General features: G+C 34.6%; 2 protein-coding genes and 1 non-coding gene across 3 annotated transcripts; all 3 read right to left on the bottom strand.

The window, feature by feature from the left end:
• Positions 1-870: 870 nt before the first annotated feature.
• LOC147534061 (large ribosomal subunit protein uL30y) lies at positions 871-3390 on the bottom strand. Its single transcript, XM_086648131.1, has 7 exons — positions 3176-3390; positions 2587-2772; positions 2348-2445; positions 2101-2158; positions 1901-1980; positions 1419-1521; positions 871-1322 (listed from the first exon to the last, which is right to left on the bottom strand). The coding sequence occupies exons 2-7, from the start codon at positions 2767-2769 to the stop codon at positions 1107-1109; spliced, it is 738 nt and encodes a 245-aa protein (XP_086504257.1). The 5' UTR covers positions 2770-2772; positions 3176-3390; the 3' UTR covers positions 871-1106.
• A 1203-nt stretch (positions 3391-4593) lies between these two features.
• On the bottom strand, positions 4594-4675 carry TRNAS-GCU (transfer RNA serine (anticodon GCU)). Its single transcript has one exon. It is a non-coding gene; the product is annotated as a tRNA-Ser (tRNA).
• A 445-nt stretch (positions 4676-5120) lies between these two features.
• On the bottom strand, positions 5121-6914 carry LOC147534063 (translationally-controlled tumor protein homolog). Its single transcript, XM_086648349.1, has 5 exons — positions 6817-6914; positions 6176-6249; positions 5936-6064; positions 5676-5833; positions 5121-5448 (listed from the first exon to the last, which is right to left on the bottom strand). The coding sequence occupies exons 1-5, from the start codon at positions 6842-6844 to the stop codon at positions 5331-5333; spliced, it is 507 nt and encodes a 168-aa protein (XP_086504475.1). The 5' UTR covers positions 6845-6914; the 3' UTR covers positions 5121-5330.
• Positions 6915-16694: the final 9780 nt, after the last annotated feature.

Genomic DNA, 16694 nt, shown 5'->3' on the forward strand with positions numbered 1-16694 from the left:
AAATATGATTGAAAATTGACACGCAAATCCCACACATGCACATATTTTGAATTTGGAAACCCCTAATGGGAGTCCGACGTTGGAATTGAGAAAAACACTGGGACTCCCAAAATTCAAGGGCTCCCAAAATTGGAAGTCCGAGCCCCGCATTGGTTTTGCCCTAAGTCGAAAGAGTAAACCCAATGATTAATTATTGAGAGAGGTAAACTCGCTTACCAATTGAGGTCGAGAAAGCGAAGTACAAAAAGACCCTTTAAAATAAGAAGAGAAACAAACTAAGGTATTGGCTCATGTATCTTCAAAACCGTTGAACTACTCAATCAGAAGTTTGACTCATGTATCTTTAAAACCGAGTAGATTTAAAAAAATGCTCAATAGATTGTTTGAAAACGTAGAAGTTCCAAAATAGATTGTTCAAAAACGTAGAAGAGAAACAGACTAAGATATTGGCACTACTACATAGTTATTAATATCATGTTTAAACCCGACATTAGGTGTAAGGAAAACGTAGAAGTTCAAAAATACGTTTGAAACACATGTCCGCCGCATTCTTTAAACTCACTTCAGACCACAAAAATCTCAGTGTTGACCCTGATTGCAGGTCATTGTAGAAGGATTGTAGTTGCTTCCAACTGGTTCGCAAAAGGGTTGGAAGTGTTCTGTAAAAGGATTGCAACTTCATGTCAATTGTTTTCTTATGCTTGTACCTTTTGCTAGCTGCCCCAAAACCATGCGGCCTATTGAGTTCAGCTACCAACGGCAAACTTTGTTGAAAATTTCATACTTGAGATAACCAGAGCCGTGCACAATTTCCTTGTGATTCTGATACAAGTTCGGAGTAAAAACCTAATGGAACAATAAGCAATGATATACCGAAACTACAAAAATCATCTCATTAAGACAATAACAATGACCTCGATTCAATCCACCATACGATAACTCAAGGAGATCAGAAGGAAGAAAAACAAACTATTCCAAAACATTTCATTATATGTTCTTAACATTAAAGAATTGTAACCCTAAATCCAGAACCTGACCTGCTACAAAAACTGGAATCCTGAAATTAAAAGAAGATGAAATCGAAACCCGTTTGTCATCTAATTCATCTAATTCATCCTCCTGATAAGTTCATTGATGTAATCTTCACGGTTTCCAGCATCACCTCCTTCTACATAGTGGTTTCTCTTCTTCTTCATGCCACCTGATGGAGCACTCAACTTAAATGGCCAAAGGAAGTTGTTAGCTTGCTTGAAATGAGGACCAACAGTCAAGATCTCGTGAATCAGATCCTCCACACAGATAATACCATACTTGCCAAGAGCCTGCAGAAAAAAGAATACAAATATAAGGATCCTTAATTGTTTGGAAGTACAAGTAAAGGAACAAGAAATTAAACACGGGTATCATTGGAATTATACCTGCTCAACGATAGCATTATCGGTTAACGCAGTCCTCTGCTTGTTCAGCTTTCCATAACCCCTCTTGTAAATCAATTCCTTCACACTTTTGAGATTTGGGTATCTGTTTATACCGTCAATATATAAGAAAATGAGTTTCGGTTGGACACTTGCAAAATCTACATCATGGACCAACTATAATGACCCAGTCGTTTTTATGACCAATGTCTTTTGCCCTTGTTATCATATTTGGAGACGTGCAGTCTCTACGTCCACATGAGATGGACAGCCGATGTGACATAAACCTCTACAGTCGGACAACAGTTTTAAACAGAAGACTTTTAATTTGTTTGAGACTTATGAGGTCAATTCGAACGTGCTCAACTTTTTAGGTTACGATTGCCGTAGTCCCACGATTGACGGGGAACTAAATTTTCAGGATCATAGACCAATTCAATCCCCCCATTGTTTAACACATAGGCCTGATCAGAAGTAAATCTTACCCGTAAGTTACGTAAGGTTCCACTCTTTGCAACATGTTCATTGTTGCTTTGTTCACTTTGAGAAATACACCATTAAAGATCTGTGCGAAAATACAGATTTTGTGATTAAAAATTCACCACATTTTACCAAACATTTACACGTATGTTCGTATACACTTGAGGTCTAACTGTAAATTAAAAATGACTGGTAAAATTGTTACCTGTCTCAAACGAAGCAATTGCAAAATCTTTTTCGACTTTGGGTCCATTGCATTGATACTACGAAAATAAAATGAAAACAATTAGAAAATAGCACTTGCAAATTATATAAGAAATTGAAATGTAGTGTTTCGAAAACAATGAATGAGATTATACAATAAAACCAGATATTCGAATCTTTTAAACAGTTCGTATATTTCAAGCCGGCAGCTACTTAAATGGTTTTCTACAGCAAGAAAATATGCTTACCCACGAATACGGATAATAAACAGCAACTTAGCCTCAGGATTGACGTAGAAACCTCCTTTCAGCTTAGCCTCTCGCTTCAATCTGATCAATTCCTTCTCCTGAAAGTATCAAAAATTAAACTAGTTAGATTATGTAAGTTTCTAGAAAATAGATAACTACAAAATTTATCAACCCAAATCATCGGTAGTATGATAAGAACACACAAGAAAGGATTTTGGGGCTAATAGACAATTAAAGACCTGTTCAGTGTATTCTTTCGCATATTGCTCAGCTCTTTTGAAAATGAGCTTTCTGTTCTCTGAATTCTTTTTCTTCTGAACTTCTAGGGCTTGTTTAGTTGCCAAAGCCCACTCTTCGCTTCTCTTTCTCTTCTTCAATACAGATTCGGGAACAACAGCTCCTGCTTTCACTTCTTCTCCCATTATCTGAGACAGAACCATCAACAATAATCAGAGCAGAAATGAGCTTCAAATCCATATACCACAAAACCCCTTCCTTTCGGCAACGACCCAAAAATTCAGAAAGAGACTAAGTTAATACTAATCAATGAAGAAAAAAAGATATAACAATTTTGGAGATCATAAGAGTAAAACTAGGTCAATCAGATCAGCATAAGATGGTAGCTAGTTAACTGAAGAAATCTTATAAACTCCAAATCCTACAAACCCATTGGTTAAAACTCGAAACAAATCAAACCCACCCCATAGAAAGAAAAATCATAAAATCCAGGTTAACATTGACAAGATTACAATTATAAAACAACCCTAGGTTTCATGAGTCTGGCCATTAGACAGGTTTATGGTTGTTAAAAATCCAGAAAAGAAATACCTCTTTTGGTTTCTGTTCCAGTTGCTGCTCCAAAGTTGCTAGTGGGAGAGAAGAAGAAGAAGAAAATGGAGTAGGTTTGTGGAATTTATTGAGACAAAATTACCTATATTGTCCTCTTAGGGTTCCAATCTCCTCCTAGGGCAAACTACGGAAGGATGAGACGGATGACAAAATCCTCTGGTCCGGCCTCCAAATTTATTTGTCTATTTTTACACTCTACTCACACTTCATTCACATTTTTCATTTTCTTTTTTTTTTTTAGAATTCCACTACGATATAGGTTAGTCGTAACAAGGCATTTTTTTTTTTTGTATTTGTCCTAAAAGTACTTCAAGAAAATACCTCTCATTGTTTGTGAGAATGTCTTCAAATAAATCAAATGTGAGAAAATAGAGTTAGATGACCTTACATTAGTTGATCTATTGTCATAATAAGGTATTTTGTGTATTTGTCATGTTTATGTTTAAGCTTACACTAATATACAGCCGATGTGTGAGATGATAATTGTTAAGAAGCAGTGGAATGATCATCTTCTTGTCTCCATATTAGTAATTCATTAATAGATTGAATCGTTGATTACTATCGTAGTACTATGTTAAAGATTTGATTAGTTCAATCTAATTCTTCCTTCCACATTTTCGTTCGCCCATTTTCTCTCCCTTCTTCATTTCCCCTCTCTCGTATTTTTCATTCTCGATGGATGCCTGTGATCAAGGCCTAACTTTTCTTAAAAGCAATATGTTTTTTTGTTAAGATTTGCATGAACTTAGGCAAACTAAATTGTCAGATCATAAATTTATTTTTGAAATGACTTCAATAGAAGAAAAGGATACACTATTATTCGGTTCTCAAATTTCAACCGACTCGTCTGTTAGCCTCTCGTATTACTTGTAGAACATTTTGTCTCCTAACTAAAAGTTTTGTTAAACTTCAGTTCAGGGTCCACTTTCACCTCTTATTTGGCCTTCATCATTATTTGACTCGATTTTCTTCTAGCTATTATCTTTTTACGGGGAGAAAGGAAAATACGCCAGGATAGAGAGGATATAGTGAGGGAGCGGAAGTTGTGAAGAGAGGGATTATCCTGTTGTCAGGTGAATCAATTTTGGAGCGCTTGAAAAAGAAAAGAGCCTCGATTGAATTCAACATCGAAACCAACTCGATCTCTCTCATTCACCTTTTCTTTCCAAAACAATTATTCAAATGTAACTTGAAGTTCTAAATATCTGCCCGGCAAAGCATACATGCGCATGACTTCTTGATGGTTGACAAACATTAAAGTGTTTTTGTAATATTTAAAGTTGATTAAAAAAAATAGTAATTCTCTTGACTAGTGTTTTTTTTCTGTTGCAAAATTGACTTGACCACTTAACCTTCAATATTTTCCACAAAAAAAAGAGGAAGAAAAAAGAGTTAAACGACGCCTGAGAGATTCGAACTCTCGCGGGGAAACCCCATGTACTTAGCAGGCACACGCCTTAACCACTCGGCCAAAGCGTCGTTGTTGCTATTCTTCCAAGATACTAATGATAATGGTGCTGCTGGACCATGTGATGGAACTAAGACTATGCTGCCTGAGTTAGACCTAAACTAAATCATAGCTCTTTTAGATATTCTTGATTTTCAGAACCACATGAGTAGCCGAGAGTGACCCTTTTGCTTATTCTTTTATTTTCAAACTGAACTCTCGTAAAAATGTTCCAACCAAAACAACAATTGGTTCATCACCAAGAAGAAGTCGGTCTCTATAGATGATGTCTAAAAGAACCTTGAGCATTATAAGGTTCTTTTAGACATCGATTGTTATATTCTATCTATTCAAGTCTCAATACTTTGATGATGGTATTAGAATTTTGTGATCTTTGTCAACCAAAAACATTTAGAGCCCAAAAAAGAAGGGAAAAAACAAAAAAGGAAGAAGAAACAGAATCATGCCTCAATATAATATAGGAAACACAAAAATCTATAAGATCAAAATTTTCCCAAGTCTAAAAGAGAGAAGTAATGACAATATCGACAATCGACCTAGTTCTTTTACCCTACTCTTTTACCTACTAAACCAAAAAGAAAAAGAAAAAACTATATATAACTCTAGTATATAAATATAAGATGAAGTTCTCCATTTTGTGAAGCTTGGGGTTGCAGAAGTACTCTTTTAGCATTTAATCTCCTTCAATCCATGTGCGAAGTATAAAAACGTTGGATCAGTAGCACCTTCTTTGTAATACGCAAAAACCAAGGAAGAATCATCGCTCATGCTCTCCCCGACGAAACTGTAAAATCATACAAATTAAAAATTAGTTCCCCCCTATTCTTTATATTAGTGAACTGAAAAGAAATTCAATCTAAAAACTGTCGACATTAGTACTAATAGGAATATATAAGTAAGTAGCCCCACATTGGTAGGACTCCTACTAGTAGGCATAATGTAGATTGGTAAGAAAGTATTGAATACGATGATTACGATGATGGAAGAAAAAGAGTATAAAGAAGGACATACAATTGAAGATCCTTGAGCTTTCCGAGTAGAAATTTTGTAGCTCCTTCAATGGTCTTCTTGAATTCCTCTTGTTTTTCTCCATCCAACTTGGGAGTTAATAACTTAATGTATCGTTTAATATAAGTCACAAACTGTTTTTTGTCAAATGGTGGTTGCTCCTGAAAATAGATGAAAATTTTTAGTCAATTTCGGGTTTTCTTTGGGAGAGAGGTTCTAGAAGCAAAATCACTCAAAACTCAAAGTAATGGAAGTTATTTGACCTGGAGTCTGAATGTATCCACAATATCGACAACTTTGACAGCCTGATCATCCACACCCTCGTCTTCCTCTCCACCTTCTTGTGATGGATTTGCCCCAATGTCTACGTCAACAGATCCTTTGACGACCCACTGGCGAAACATTCAGAAATATAGCTTGATAAACGAGGCTGCTCAAGTATTACAAAAATAAATAGAGCAAAAAAGGAGTAAATAAAAGATGAAAAATTGTTAACTTTGTACCTTTCCTTCGACCTCCCATAGAGCACCGTTCTCAATTTCTTTGTAGGGAAAAGAGTCAGATAGGAGCTCATCGGCTGAAATTCGGTAGCAGAAACGTAGTTAGATATTTATGGAAAGCCGAGTGCTTCAACGTAAATATGAATCAAGGACATATGACTCTCTAATTGGTAGGGCAACACCACAGGTCGGACAGACGAGAATTATATACTCAATATTGTAGAATATAGTTTCTAATAAACCTTGAACACAATCAAAACACAATTGTGTAGTACAAAACATCATAGTAATTTGAATGATTAAAGAGTACTAAAGTTCTTATTGTTAACCAAGAAAAGTGCTAAATTAGAGAGACCAATTCCAAGTTCAAATCCTATACAGCTTCTAAATTAACACACTAATATATTCAAAAAAAAATTAACACACTAATAACAAAAAGGTTAAATAAATAATGAAGCTAATAATGCTTATAGATTCAAAACCCTAATAATAACAAAACAAATTGAACTGAAATTTCAAATTATTATAACTAGTATTAGGATATTAGCAAATTCAATGAAACAATTAAAAGTCCTAAGGGAGAAATAAATTATAATAAAAAGAGAAACCCTAAAACAAACTGTAAAATTTAAAGGGTTAATTACCATTAAGAAGATCTTGGTAAACTAGCATGATTGCAGAATTGAAGCTTTCAAAGTACAGACAAAAAGATTGATAAGCAGAGAGATAAAGGTTAATTCTATAACTTGAATCTCTTAAACCCGGTCACAGTTTATAAAGAAGGGATTTGAAATCAAATTACAAATATGTCCACTGGCCGCCACTCTTGGCCCAATAAAAAAAAAGGTCTGCCGGGGATAACTTAGTAATTTAGTGTTATAGTTTCCCATTAGGACACGAATTAATATTTCGAGATGAGATTCTAATTTAGCAGAAAAATGGAAAAGGAGATAGATTCCTTCTTAGAAAACTCTTTCCTAGCCCAAATTTTAGCACTCCTTTAAAGCGGAAACTCTACAACTTTTTTTTAATGGTTAGTGCGCCTCGAACTCTTGAATTATAGGCTTTGGGATGAAAGATTAAATCTCTTACCGCCCAACCAAAGGTTGATGGCAAAAATCTATGATTACTCTTCGACCAACTCAATGGGCAGAGAGGAATCGACTCCTCCACTGGGACAGGTGAAGATAAATGTAAATGCTTCTTTTAAAGAAAACGGAGGTTTAGTTATTGTCATAACACGAAGACATGATAATTCTCTGATCGGCTCGAAGAGAAAACCATTCACTCTGGTATCTCCTCTCCACGACGAACTCATAGGGTTTCATCTGGGCACTGAGCTAGTCAAAGAACTAGGTTGCAACAATATATACCTGAGGGAGACTAGCTTTTCATAATTCCACTGTCGGATTTCAACGGATGATTCCATAAAAACCTCATGATGCTTAACTAACAATGTGTTAGCACTACGTGGTAGACTCATGTCTTGCCACCATGCCATTCAATACTGCCCTCAAAATTTGCAATTTAAGGGCTCATCATCTCATAGCTACCGATTAAGTCCTTGTGTTATGGCTCCCTTGCGGCTGAAATCTAATTTCAATTAACTTTTACAATTTCAACCCGTTTTGTAACGATATTGTATATTTTATAACGGACCAAACGTAATCTTTTGATTTTGAAATGAATTGAATTCCAAAAGAAACAACAAAGTAATAGAATTTATTCCTACCAAACCTCTTACGTACGTAGACACGTTAAGTGGTCACTTGAAATTTATTCGTTTGATTATTATTTTTAATTCCATGAAATAATATAATTTTAGGGAAAAATTTTCGGAACAAAAAAAAAATTTCCGAGTGCAAAATATCATAAGGTAGAGATAACACCAATTTTTCGCACACACATCCCATTCGTTCTCTCCGTCATCAGATTTTGAAGATGAAGATTTAGATGAAGATGTTGAAGATGAATGAGGAAGAAGACTTACCAAGATGGATGCCCGTATTGGAGAAAAATGGAAGATGTAGGAAACATGGTTGCAGCCGTTTTGGAGATGTTTTGTTGAGAGATAGAGCAAGAGTAGGAGAGAAATCCCACACTTCAGAGTATATGCATAATGCATTGTTGTTAAGCAATGACCAAGTACAATGACTTTTACGGGTTATAGTTACAGTGCATATGAGCTCATGTGGTTGAGCGTGGTTTCTCCAAAGTTGTATTCCTCTCAATTATTACGTGTAGAAATTTTTTGTCTGCAATTTATAATGCAGGTTTTGTGATTATCCCCTTGAATATTACGCAATAGAATGCGTTTCCCTCCATTCCAAAATCTCATCATTTATTGTGTGCGTCCTAGGCGCATTTCCATGACAACAATTAGGCCTTTAGGTTGTGATTAAAGGCGCTAAGGGTAATTGATTTAGGCGCATTTCCAGACAAATTTCGAGGAGTTGTTGTGTGTTCTGTGCGCCTACCGCAATTATGTTGAGCGCTTTTAGGCGTACCATGTTAAGAGAAGATCTAAAATTTTCGAAAAAGCAATGTATGGGTATTTTAGTCATTTTCTTTAAATAACCCACAAATAAATTTGATCAGAACACGCATAATCTCAGATGCCGCGTTTTTGTTGGCGGTGGTGTTTAGCGGGACGGGTTCTTCATGGATCGCGAAACCCTAGTTCTTATCATAACAAATGTTTCGACGATCTTTTTCACACGACAATTCTTCATCTTCTTTGATTTTAGGGTTTACAATTCTTTAACGATTCTTGATTATTACATCGAACCCAAAATCATTCTTTAACAAGATGTGCGTAACACCGTTCTTTTAACCCTAGATCGTCTTTTGTCTTCAAAATAAAACCTAGATTTTACTCGTAAAATTATAATTCTCAATGTGTTCTGTTTCTTTCAAAAAGAAAACAAAGAAATGTTCTTTCAGTAAACCCTAACTATCATTCTTTATTTTTATGCAGCCAATCTGAGAATACGTTGAGTAACTGGGCAAGGATCATAATCGGGTATTAGGGTTGCTCTTCTTTTGCTTACCCTATCGCACGTTAGGGTTCCATACTCTTATCCTGGTTCGTTTCCTTGTCTGTTTCTTTTTAAATTATATCTCTGGATTGATATATTTTTGAGTCTCAAGACTGTTGCAAATCAGACTGATATATAAGCAAACCCTATAGTTGAATATAGAGTTTGTTCTTTTTGTAGCATTTTCTGATAATGTAGGTGGTGACAAATTTTCATATACTCTGTTGTGTTGAAAACTATTAGGAAATGTGCCGTTCTTGAAAACTACTTTTTCATCACGATTGAAGTCTTATTTTTAGGATAGATCGGTAACTACTCTGAAATGTACCGGTTTTTCAAGAACATAACAAATTCAATATAAACAACTTCGCGGCTAAGACGATTCCTTTCTTGAAAGTTGGTTTTCAATACGATTCATTTTCAATCTTTCTTAAATGCATCTGTTTTTCTTATTCTATGTTTTCAAAACTATATGCTATTTTCAAAATCCTTGTATTGACTATAGACCATATTTGCATGATCCTCTCTAGCCGCAAAACGCCAGTTCTGTTTTTATTTATATTTAAACCCGGTGAACCGCATGACATCTTGTTTAGAACCGTGACGATGATGGCGACTACTAGGAAATGTACTAGTCTTTCAACGACGTAATGAATCATAATAAATAATTTGGCAGCTTAAATGATTCATGTCTTGAAAACTAGTTTTTGTCACGGTTCTTTTCCGATTCTTGTCGAAATGTTTTTGTTTTGTTTTGTATATGTGTGTGCGTTCGGGACTCCTTAATCATTTACATTTTTTTCCAACTGTTTTCAATTTTATGATTTCAAACTACTACGAAATTTCGTTTATAACTATGTATTGTGATGATAATGTTGGCTGCTTGGAAATGTACCGGTTTTTCAAGAACATAACGAATCAATATAAACAACTTGGCAGCTTAGACGTTACGTTTCTTGAAAGCTGGTTTTCATCACAATTCATTTGCAAACTTTTTAGACGAAAATCCTCAAATACATCTGTTTTCCTTATGTTTTCAAAACTATATGCTAGACCTTGTATTGACCATATTTGCATAATCCTTTCTAGCTGCAAAATGTCAGTTGTGCCCCTATTTATTGATAAACCTGGATTTTGGCAACATGAGATCTTGTTTAGAACCGTGACGATGATGGCGACTACTAGGAAATGTACTAGTCTTTCAACGACGTAATGAATCAAAATAAATAACTTGATTGTTTTAATGATTCATGTCTTAGAAACTAGTTTTCGTCACGGTTCATTTCCGATGCTTGTCCAAATCTTTTTGTTTCGTTTTGTATTTGTCTGTATTCGGGACTCCTTAATCATTTACGTTTTTTTTCCAACTGTTTTCAATTCTATGATTTCAGACTACTAAGGAATTTCATTAATAACTACGTATTGTGATGATAATGGTGACTGCTCGGAAATGTACCAGTTTTTTTCAAGAACATAACGAATCAATATAAACAACTTGGCAGCTTAGACGATTCGTTTCTTGAAAGCTGGTTTTCATCACAATTCATTTCAAAGTTTTTAGACCAAAATCCTCAAATACATCTGTTTTTCTTACTCTATGTGTTTAAAACTATATCCTAAACCTTGTTTTGACCATATTTGCATGATCCTCTGTGGCTGCAAAACGTCAGTTGTGCTTTTATTTGCGTTAAACCCGGATTTTGAACCACATGACATCTTGTTTAGAACCGTGACGATGATGGCGACTACTAGGAAATGTACTAGTCTTTCAACGACGTAATGAATCATAATAACTAACTTGACGGCTTAAATGATTCATGTCTTGGAAACTAGTTTTTGTCACGGTTCTTTTCCGATGCTTGTCCAAATGTTTTTGTTTTGGTTTGTTTTTGTGTGTGTGTTCTGGACTCCTTAGTCATTTACATTCTTTTTTCCAACTGTTTCAATTCTATGATTTCAAACTACTACGAAATTTCATTTATGACTATGTATCGTGATGATAATAGTGACTGCTCGGAAATGTACCAGTTTCTCAAGAACGTAATGAATCAATGTAAATAACTTGGCAGCTTAAACGATTCGTTTCTTGAAAGCTGGTTTGTCATCACAATTCATTTTCAAAGTTATAACCCAAAACTTAAATGCATCTGTTTTTCGTAATTTATACTCATCATGTTTTTAAAACAATTTTTTTAGACCTTGTATTGACCATATTTAATTGACCCACTTCATCTGCAAACGTCAGTTCTGCACTTATTTGTTGTTAAACGTAGATTTTGCAGTCCATGACCTTTGTTTAGAATCGTGACAATGATGGCGACTACTAGGAAATGTACTAGTCTTTCAACGACGTAATGAATCATAATAAATAACTTGGCGGTGATTCATGTCTTGGAAACTAGTTTTCGTCACGGTTCTTTTTCGATGCTTGTTGAAGTGTTTTTGTTTCGTTTTGTATTTGTGTGTTCGGCACTCCTTCATCATTTATGCTCTTTTTTCCATCTGTTTTCAATTCTATGATTTCAGACTACTACAAAATTTCATTTATAACCATGTATTGTGAAGATAATGGTGACTGCTCGGAAATGTACTGGTTTTTCAAGAATATAACGAATCAATATAGACAACTTGGTGGCTTAGACGATTCGTTTCTTGAAAGCTGGTTTTCATCACAATTCATTTCAAACTTTTTAGACCAAAATCCTCAAATACATCTGTTTTTCTTACTCTATGTGTTTAAAACTATATCCTAAACCTTGTTTTGACCATATTTGCATGATCCCCTGTGGCTGCAAAACGTCAGTTGTGCTTTTATTTATCGTTAAACCCGGATTTTGAACCACATGACATCTTGTTTAGAACCGTGACGATGATGGCGACTACTAGGAAATGTACTAGTCTTTCAACGACGTAATGAATCATAATAACTAACTTGACGGCTTAAATGATTCATGTCTTGGAAACTAGTTTTTGTAACGGTTCTTTTCCGATTCTTGTCGAAATGTTTTTGTTTTGTTTTGTATATGTGTGTGTGTTCGGGACTCCTTAATCATTTACATTTTTTTCCAACTGTTTTCAATTCTATGATTTCAAACTACTACGAAATTTCGTTTATAACTATGTATTGTGATGATAATGGTGGCTGCTTGGAAATGTACCGGTTTTTCAAGAACATAACGAATCAATATAAACAACTTGGCAGCTTAGACGTTACGTTTCTTGAAAGCTGGTTTTCATCACAATTCATTTGCAAACTTTTTAGACGAAAATCCTCAAATACATCTGTTTTCCTTATGTTTTCAAAACTATATGCTAGACCTTGTATATAACCATATTTGCATAATCCTTTCTAGCTGCAAAATGTCAGTTGTGCCCCTATTTATTGATAAACCTGGATTTTGGCAACATGAGATCTTGTTTCGAACCGTGACGATGATGGCGACTCCTAGGAAATGTACTAGTCTTTCAACGACGTAATGATTCAAAATAAATAACTTGATTGTTTTAATGATTCATGTCTTAGAAACTAGTTTTCGTCACGGTTCATTTCCGATGCTTGTCCAAATCTTTTTGTTTCGTTTTGTATTTGTCTGTGTTCGGGACTCCTTAATCATTTACGTTCTTTTTTCCAACTGTTTTCAATTCTATGATTTCAGACTACTAAGGAATTTCATTAATAACTACGTATTGTGATGATAATGGTGACTGCTCGGAAATGTACCGGTTTTTTTCAAGAACATAACGAATCAATATAAACAACTTGGCAGCGTAGACGATTCGTTTCTTTAAAGCTGGTTTTCATCACAATTCATTTCAAAGTTTGTAGACCAAATTCCTCAAATACATCTGTTTTTCTTGCTCTATGTGTTTAAAATTATATCCTAAACCTTGTTTTGACCATATTTGCATGATCCTCTGTGGCTGCAAAATGTCAGTTGTGCTTTTATTTATCGTTAAACCTGGATTTTGGCAACATGAGATCTTGTTTAGAACCGTGACGATGATGGCGACTACTAGGAAATGTACTAGTCTTTCATCGACGTAATGAATCAAAATAAATAACTTGATTGTTTTAATGATTCATGTCTTGGAAACTAGTTTTCGTCACGGTTCTTTTTCGATGCTTGTTGAAATGTTTTTCTTTCGTTTTGTATTTGTGTGTTCGGGACTCCTTCATTATTTATGCTCTTTTTTTCCATCTGTTTTCAATTCTATGATTTCAGACTACTACGAAATTTCATTTATAACCCTGTATTGTGATGATAATGGTGACTGCTCGGAAATGTACTGGTTTTTCAAGAATATAACGAATCAATATAGACAACTTGGTGGCTTAGACGATTCGTTTCTTGAAAGCTGGTTTTCATCACAATTCATTTCAAACTTTTTAGACCAAAATCCTCAAATACATCTGTTTTTCTTACTCTGTGTTTAAAACTATATCCTAAACCTTGTTTTGATCGTATTTGCATGATCCTCTGTGGCTGCAAAACGTCAGTTGTGCTTTTATTTATCGTTAAACCCGGATTTTGAACCACATGACATCTTGTTTAGAACCGTGACGATGATGGCGACTACTAGTAAATGTACTAGTCTTTCAACGACGTAATGAACCATAATAACTAACTTGACGGCTTAAATGATTCATGTCTTGGAAACTAGTTTTTGTCACGGTTCTTTTCCGATGCTTGTCCAAATGTTTTTGTTTTGTTTTTGTGTGTGTGTTCTGGACTCCTTAGTCATTTACATTCTTTTTTCCAACTGTTTCAATTCTATGATTTCAAACTACTACGAAATTTCATTTATGACTATGTATTGTGATGATAATAGTGACTGCTCGGAAATGTACCAGTTTCTCAAGAACATAATGAATCAATGTAAATAACTTGGCAGCTTAAACGATTCGTTTCTTGAAAGCTGGTTTGTCATCACAATTCATTTTCAAAGTTATAACCCAAAACTTAAATGCATCTGTTTTTCGTAATTTATACTCATCATGTTTTTAAAACAATTTTTTTAGACCTTGTATTGACCATATTTAATTGACCCACTTCATCTGCAAACGTCAGTTCTGCACTTATTTGTTGTTAAACGTAGATTTTGCAGTCCATGACCTTTGTTTAGAATCGTGACAATGATGGCGACTACTAGGAAATGTACTAGTCTTTCAACGACGTAATGAATCATAATAAATAACTTGGCGGTGATTCATGTCTTGGAAACTAGTTTTCGTCACGGTTCTTTTTCGACGCTTGTTGAAATGTTTTTGTTTCGTTTTGTATTTGTGTGTTCGGGACTCCATCATTTATGCTCTTTTTTCCATCTGTTTTCAATTCTATGATTTCAGACTACTACGAAATTTCATTTATAACCCTGTATTGTGATGATAATGGTGACTGCTCGGAAATGTACTGGTTTTTCAAGAATATAACGAATCAATATAGACAACTTGGTGGCTTAGACGATTCGTTTCTTGAAAGCTGGTTTTCATCACAATTCATTTCAAACTTTTTAGACCAAAATCCTCAAATACATCTGTTTTTCTTACTCTGTGTTTAAAACTATATCCTAAACCTTGTTTTGATCGTATTTGCATGATCCTCTGTGGCTGCAAAACGTCAGTTGTGCTTTTATTTATCGTTAAACCCGGATTTTGAACCACATGACATCTTGTTTAGAACCGTGACGATGATGGCGACTACTAGTAAATGTACTAGTCTTTCAACGACGTAATGAACCATAATAACTAACTTGACGGCTTAAATGATTCATGTCTTGGAAACTAGTTTTTGTCACGGTTCTTTTCCGATGCTTGTCCAAATGTTTTTGTTTTGTTTTTGTGTGTGTGTTCTGGACTCCTTAGTCATTTACATTCTTTTTTCCAACTGTTTCAATTCTATGATTTCAAACTACTACGAAATTTCATTTATGACTATGTATTGTGATGATAATAGTGACTGCTCGGAAATGTACCAGTTTCTCAAGAACATAATGAATCAATGTAAATAACTTGGCAGCTTAAACGATTCGTTTCTTGAAAGCTGGTTTGTCATCACAATTCATTTTCAAAGTTATAACCCAAAACTTAAATGCATCTATTTTTCGTAATTTATACTCATCATGTTTTTAAAACAATTTTTTTAGACCTTGTATTGACCATATTTAATTGACCCACTTCATCTGCAAACGTCAGTTCTGCACTTATTTGTTGTTAAACGTAGATTTTGCAGTCCATGACCTTTGTTTAGAATCGTGACAATGATGGCGACTACTAGGAAATGTACTAGTCTTTCAACGACGTAATGAATCATAATAAATAACTTGGCGGTGATTCATGTCTTGGAAACTAGTTTTCGTCACGGTTCTTTTTCGATGCTTGTTGAAGTGTTTTTGTTTCGTTTTGTATTTGTGTGTTCGGGACTCCTTCATCATTTATGCTCTTTTTTCCATCTGTTTTCAATTCTATGATTTCAGACTACTACAAAATTTCATTTATAACCATGTATTGTGAAGATAATGGTGACTGCTCGGATATGTACTGGTTTTTCAAGAATATAACGAATCAATATAGACAACTTGGTGGCTTAGACGATTCGTTTCTTGAAAGCTGGTTTTCATCACAATTCATTTCAAAGTTTTTAGACCAAAATCCTCAAATACATCTGTTTTTCTTACTCTATGTGTTTAAAACTATATCCTAAACCTTGTTTTGACCATATTTGCATGATCCTCTGTGGCTGCAAAACGTCAGTTGTGCTTTTATTTATTGTTAAACCCGGATTTTGAACCACATGACATCTTGTTTAGAAACGTGACGATGATGGCGACTACTAGGAAATGTACTAGTCTTTCAACGACGTAATGAATCATAATAACTAACTTGACGGCTTAAATGATTCATGTACTGGAAACTAGTTTTTGTCACGGTTCTTTTCCGATTCTTGTCGAAATGTTTTTGTTTTGTTTTATTTTGTATTTGTGTGTGTTCGGGACTCCTTTGTCATTTACATTCTTTTTTCCAACTGTTTCAATTCTATGATTTCAAACTACTACGAAATTTCATTTATGACTATGTATTGTGATGATAATAGTGACTGCTCGGAAATGTACCAGTTTCTCAAGAACATAATGAATCAATGTAAATAACTTGGCAGCTTAAACGATTCGTTTCTTGAAAGCTGGTTTGTCATCACAATTCATTTTCAAAGTTATAACCCAAAACTTAAATGCATCTGTTTTTCGTAATTTATACTCATCATGTTTTTAAAACAATTTTTTTTGACCTTGTATTGACCATATTTAATCGACCCACTTCATCTGCAAACGCCAGTTCTGCACTTATTTGTTGTTAAACGTAGATTTTGCAGTCCATGACCTTTGTTTAGAATCGTGACAATGATGGCGACTACTAGGAAATGTACTAGTCTTTCAACGACGTAATGAATCATAATAAATAACTTGGCGGTGATTCATGTCTTGGAAAC

The sequence above is a fragment of the Eschscholzia californica genome, unplaced genomic scaffold, assembly GCF_041429995.1.
Source record: "Eschscholzia californica isolate CP2 unplaced genomic scaffold, dmEscCali1.0.p SCAF_6, whole genome shotgun sequence".
NCBI classification, from domain to species: Eukaryota; Viridiplantae; Streptophyta; class Magnoliopsida; order Ranunculales; family Papaveraceae; genus Eschscholzia; species Eschscholzia californica.

Coding starts and splice junctions, on each gene's coding strand:
- LOC147534063 (XM_086648349.1), bottom strand. CDS start 6,844: ATGCTAGTTTACCAAGATCTTCTTAATG. Junction 6,065..6,175: donor TATGGGAGGTCGAAGGAAAG/GTACAAAGTTAA, acceptor ATGTTTCGCCAG/TGGGTCGTCAAAGGATCTGT. Junction 5,449..5,675: donor AAGCTCAAGGATCTTCAATT/GTATGTCCTTCT, acceptor ATGATTTTACAG/TTTCGTCGGGGAGAGCATGA.
- LOC147534061 (XM_086648131.1), bottom strand. CDS start 2,769: ATGGGAGAAGAAGTGAAAGCAGGAGCTGTTGTTCCCGAATCTGTATTG. Junction 2,159..2,347: donor TTTATTATCCGTATTCGTGG/GTAAGCATATTT, acceptor TTATTTTCGTAG/TATCAATGCAATGGACCCAA. Junction 1,981..2,100: donor AATTGCTTCGTTTGAGACAG/GTAACAATTTTA, acceptor ATTTTCGCACAG/ATCTTTAATGGTGTATTTCT.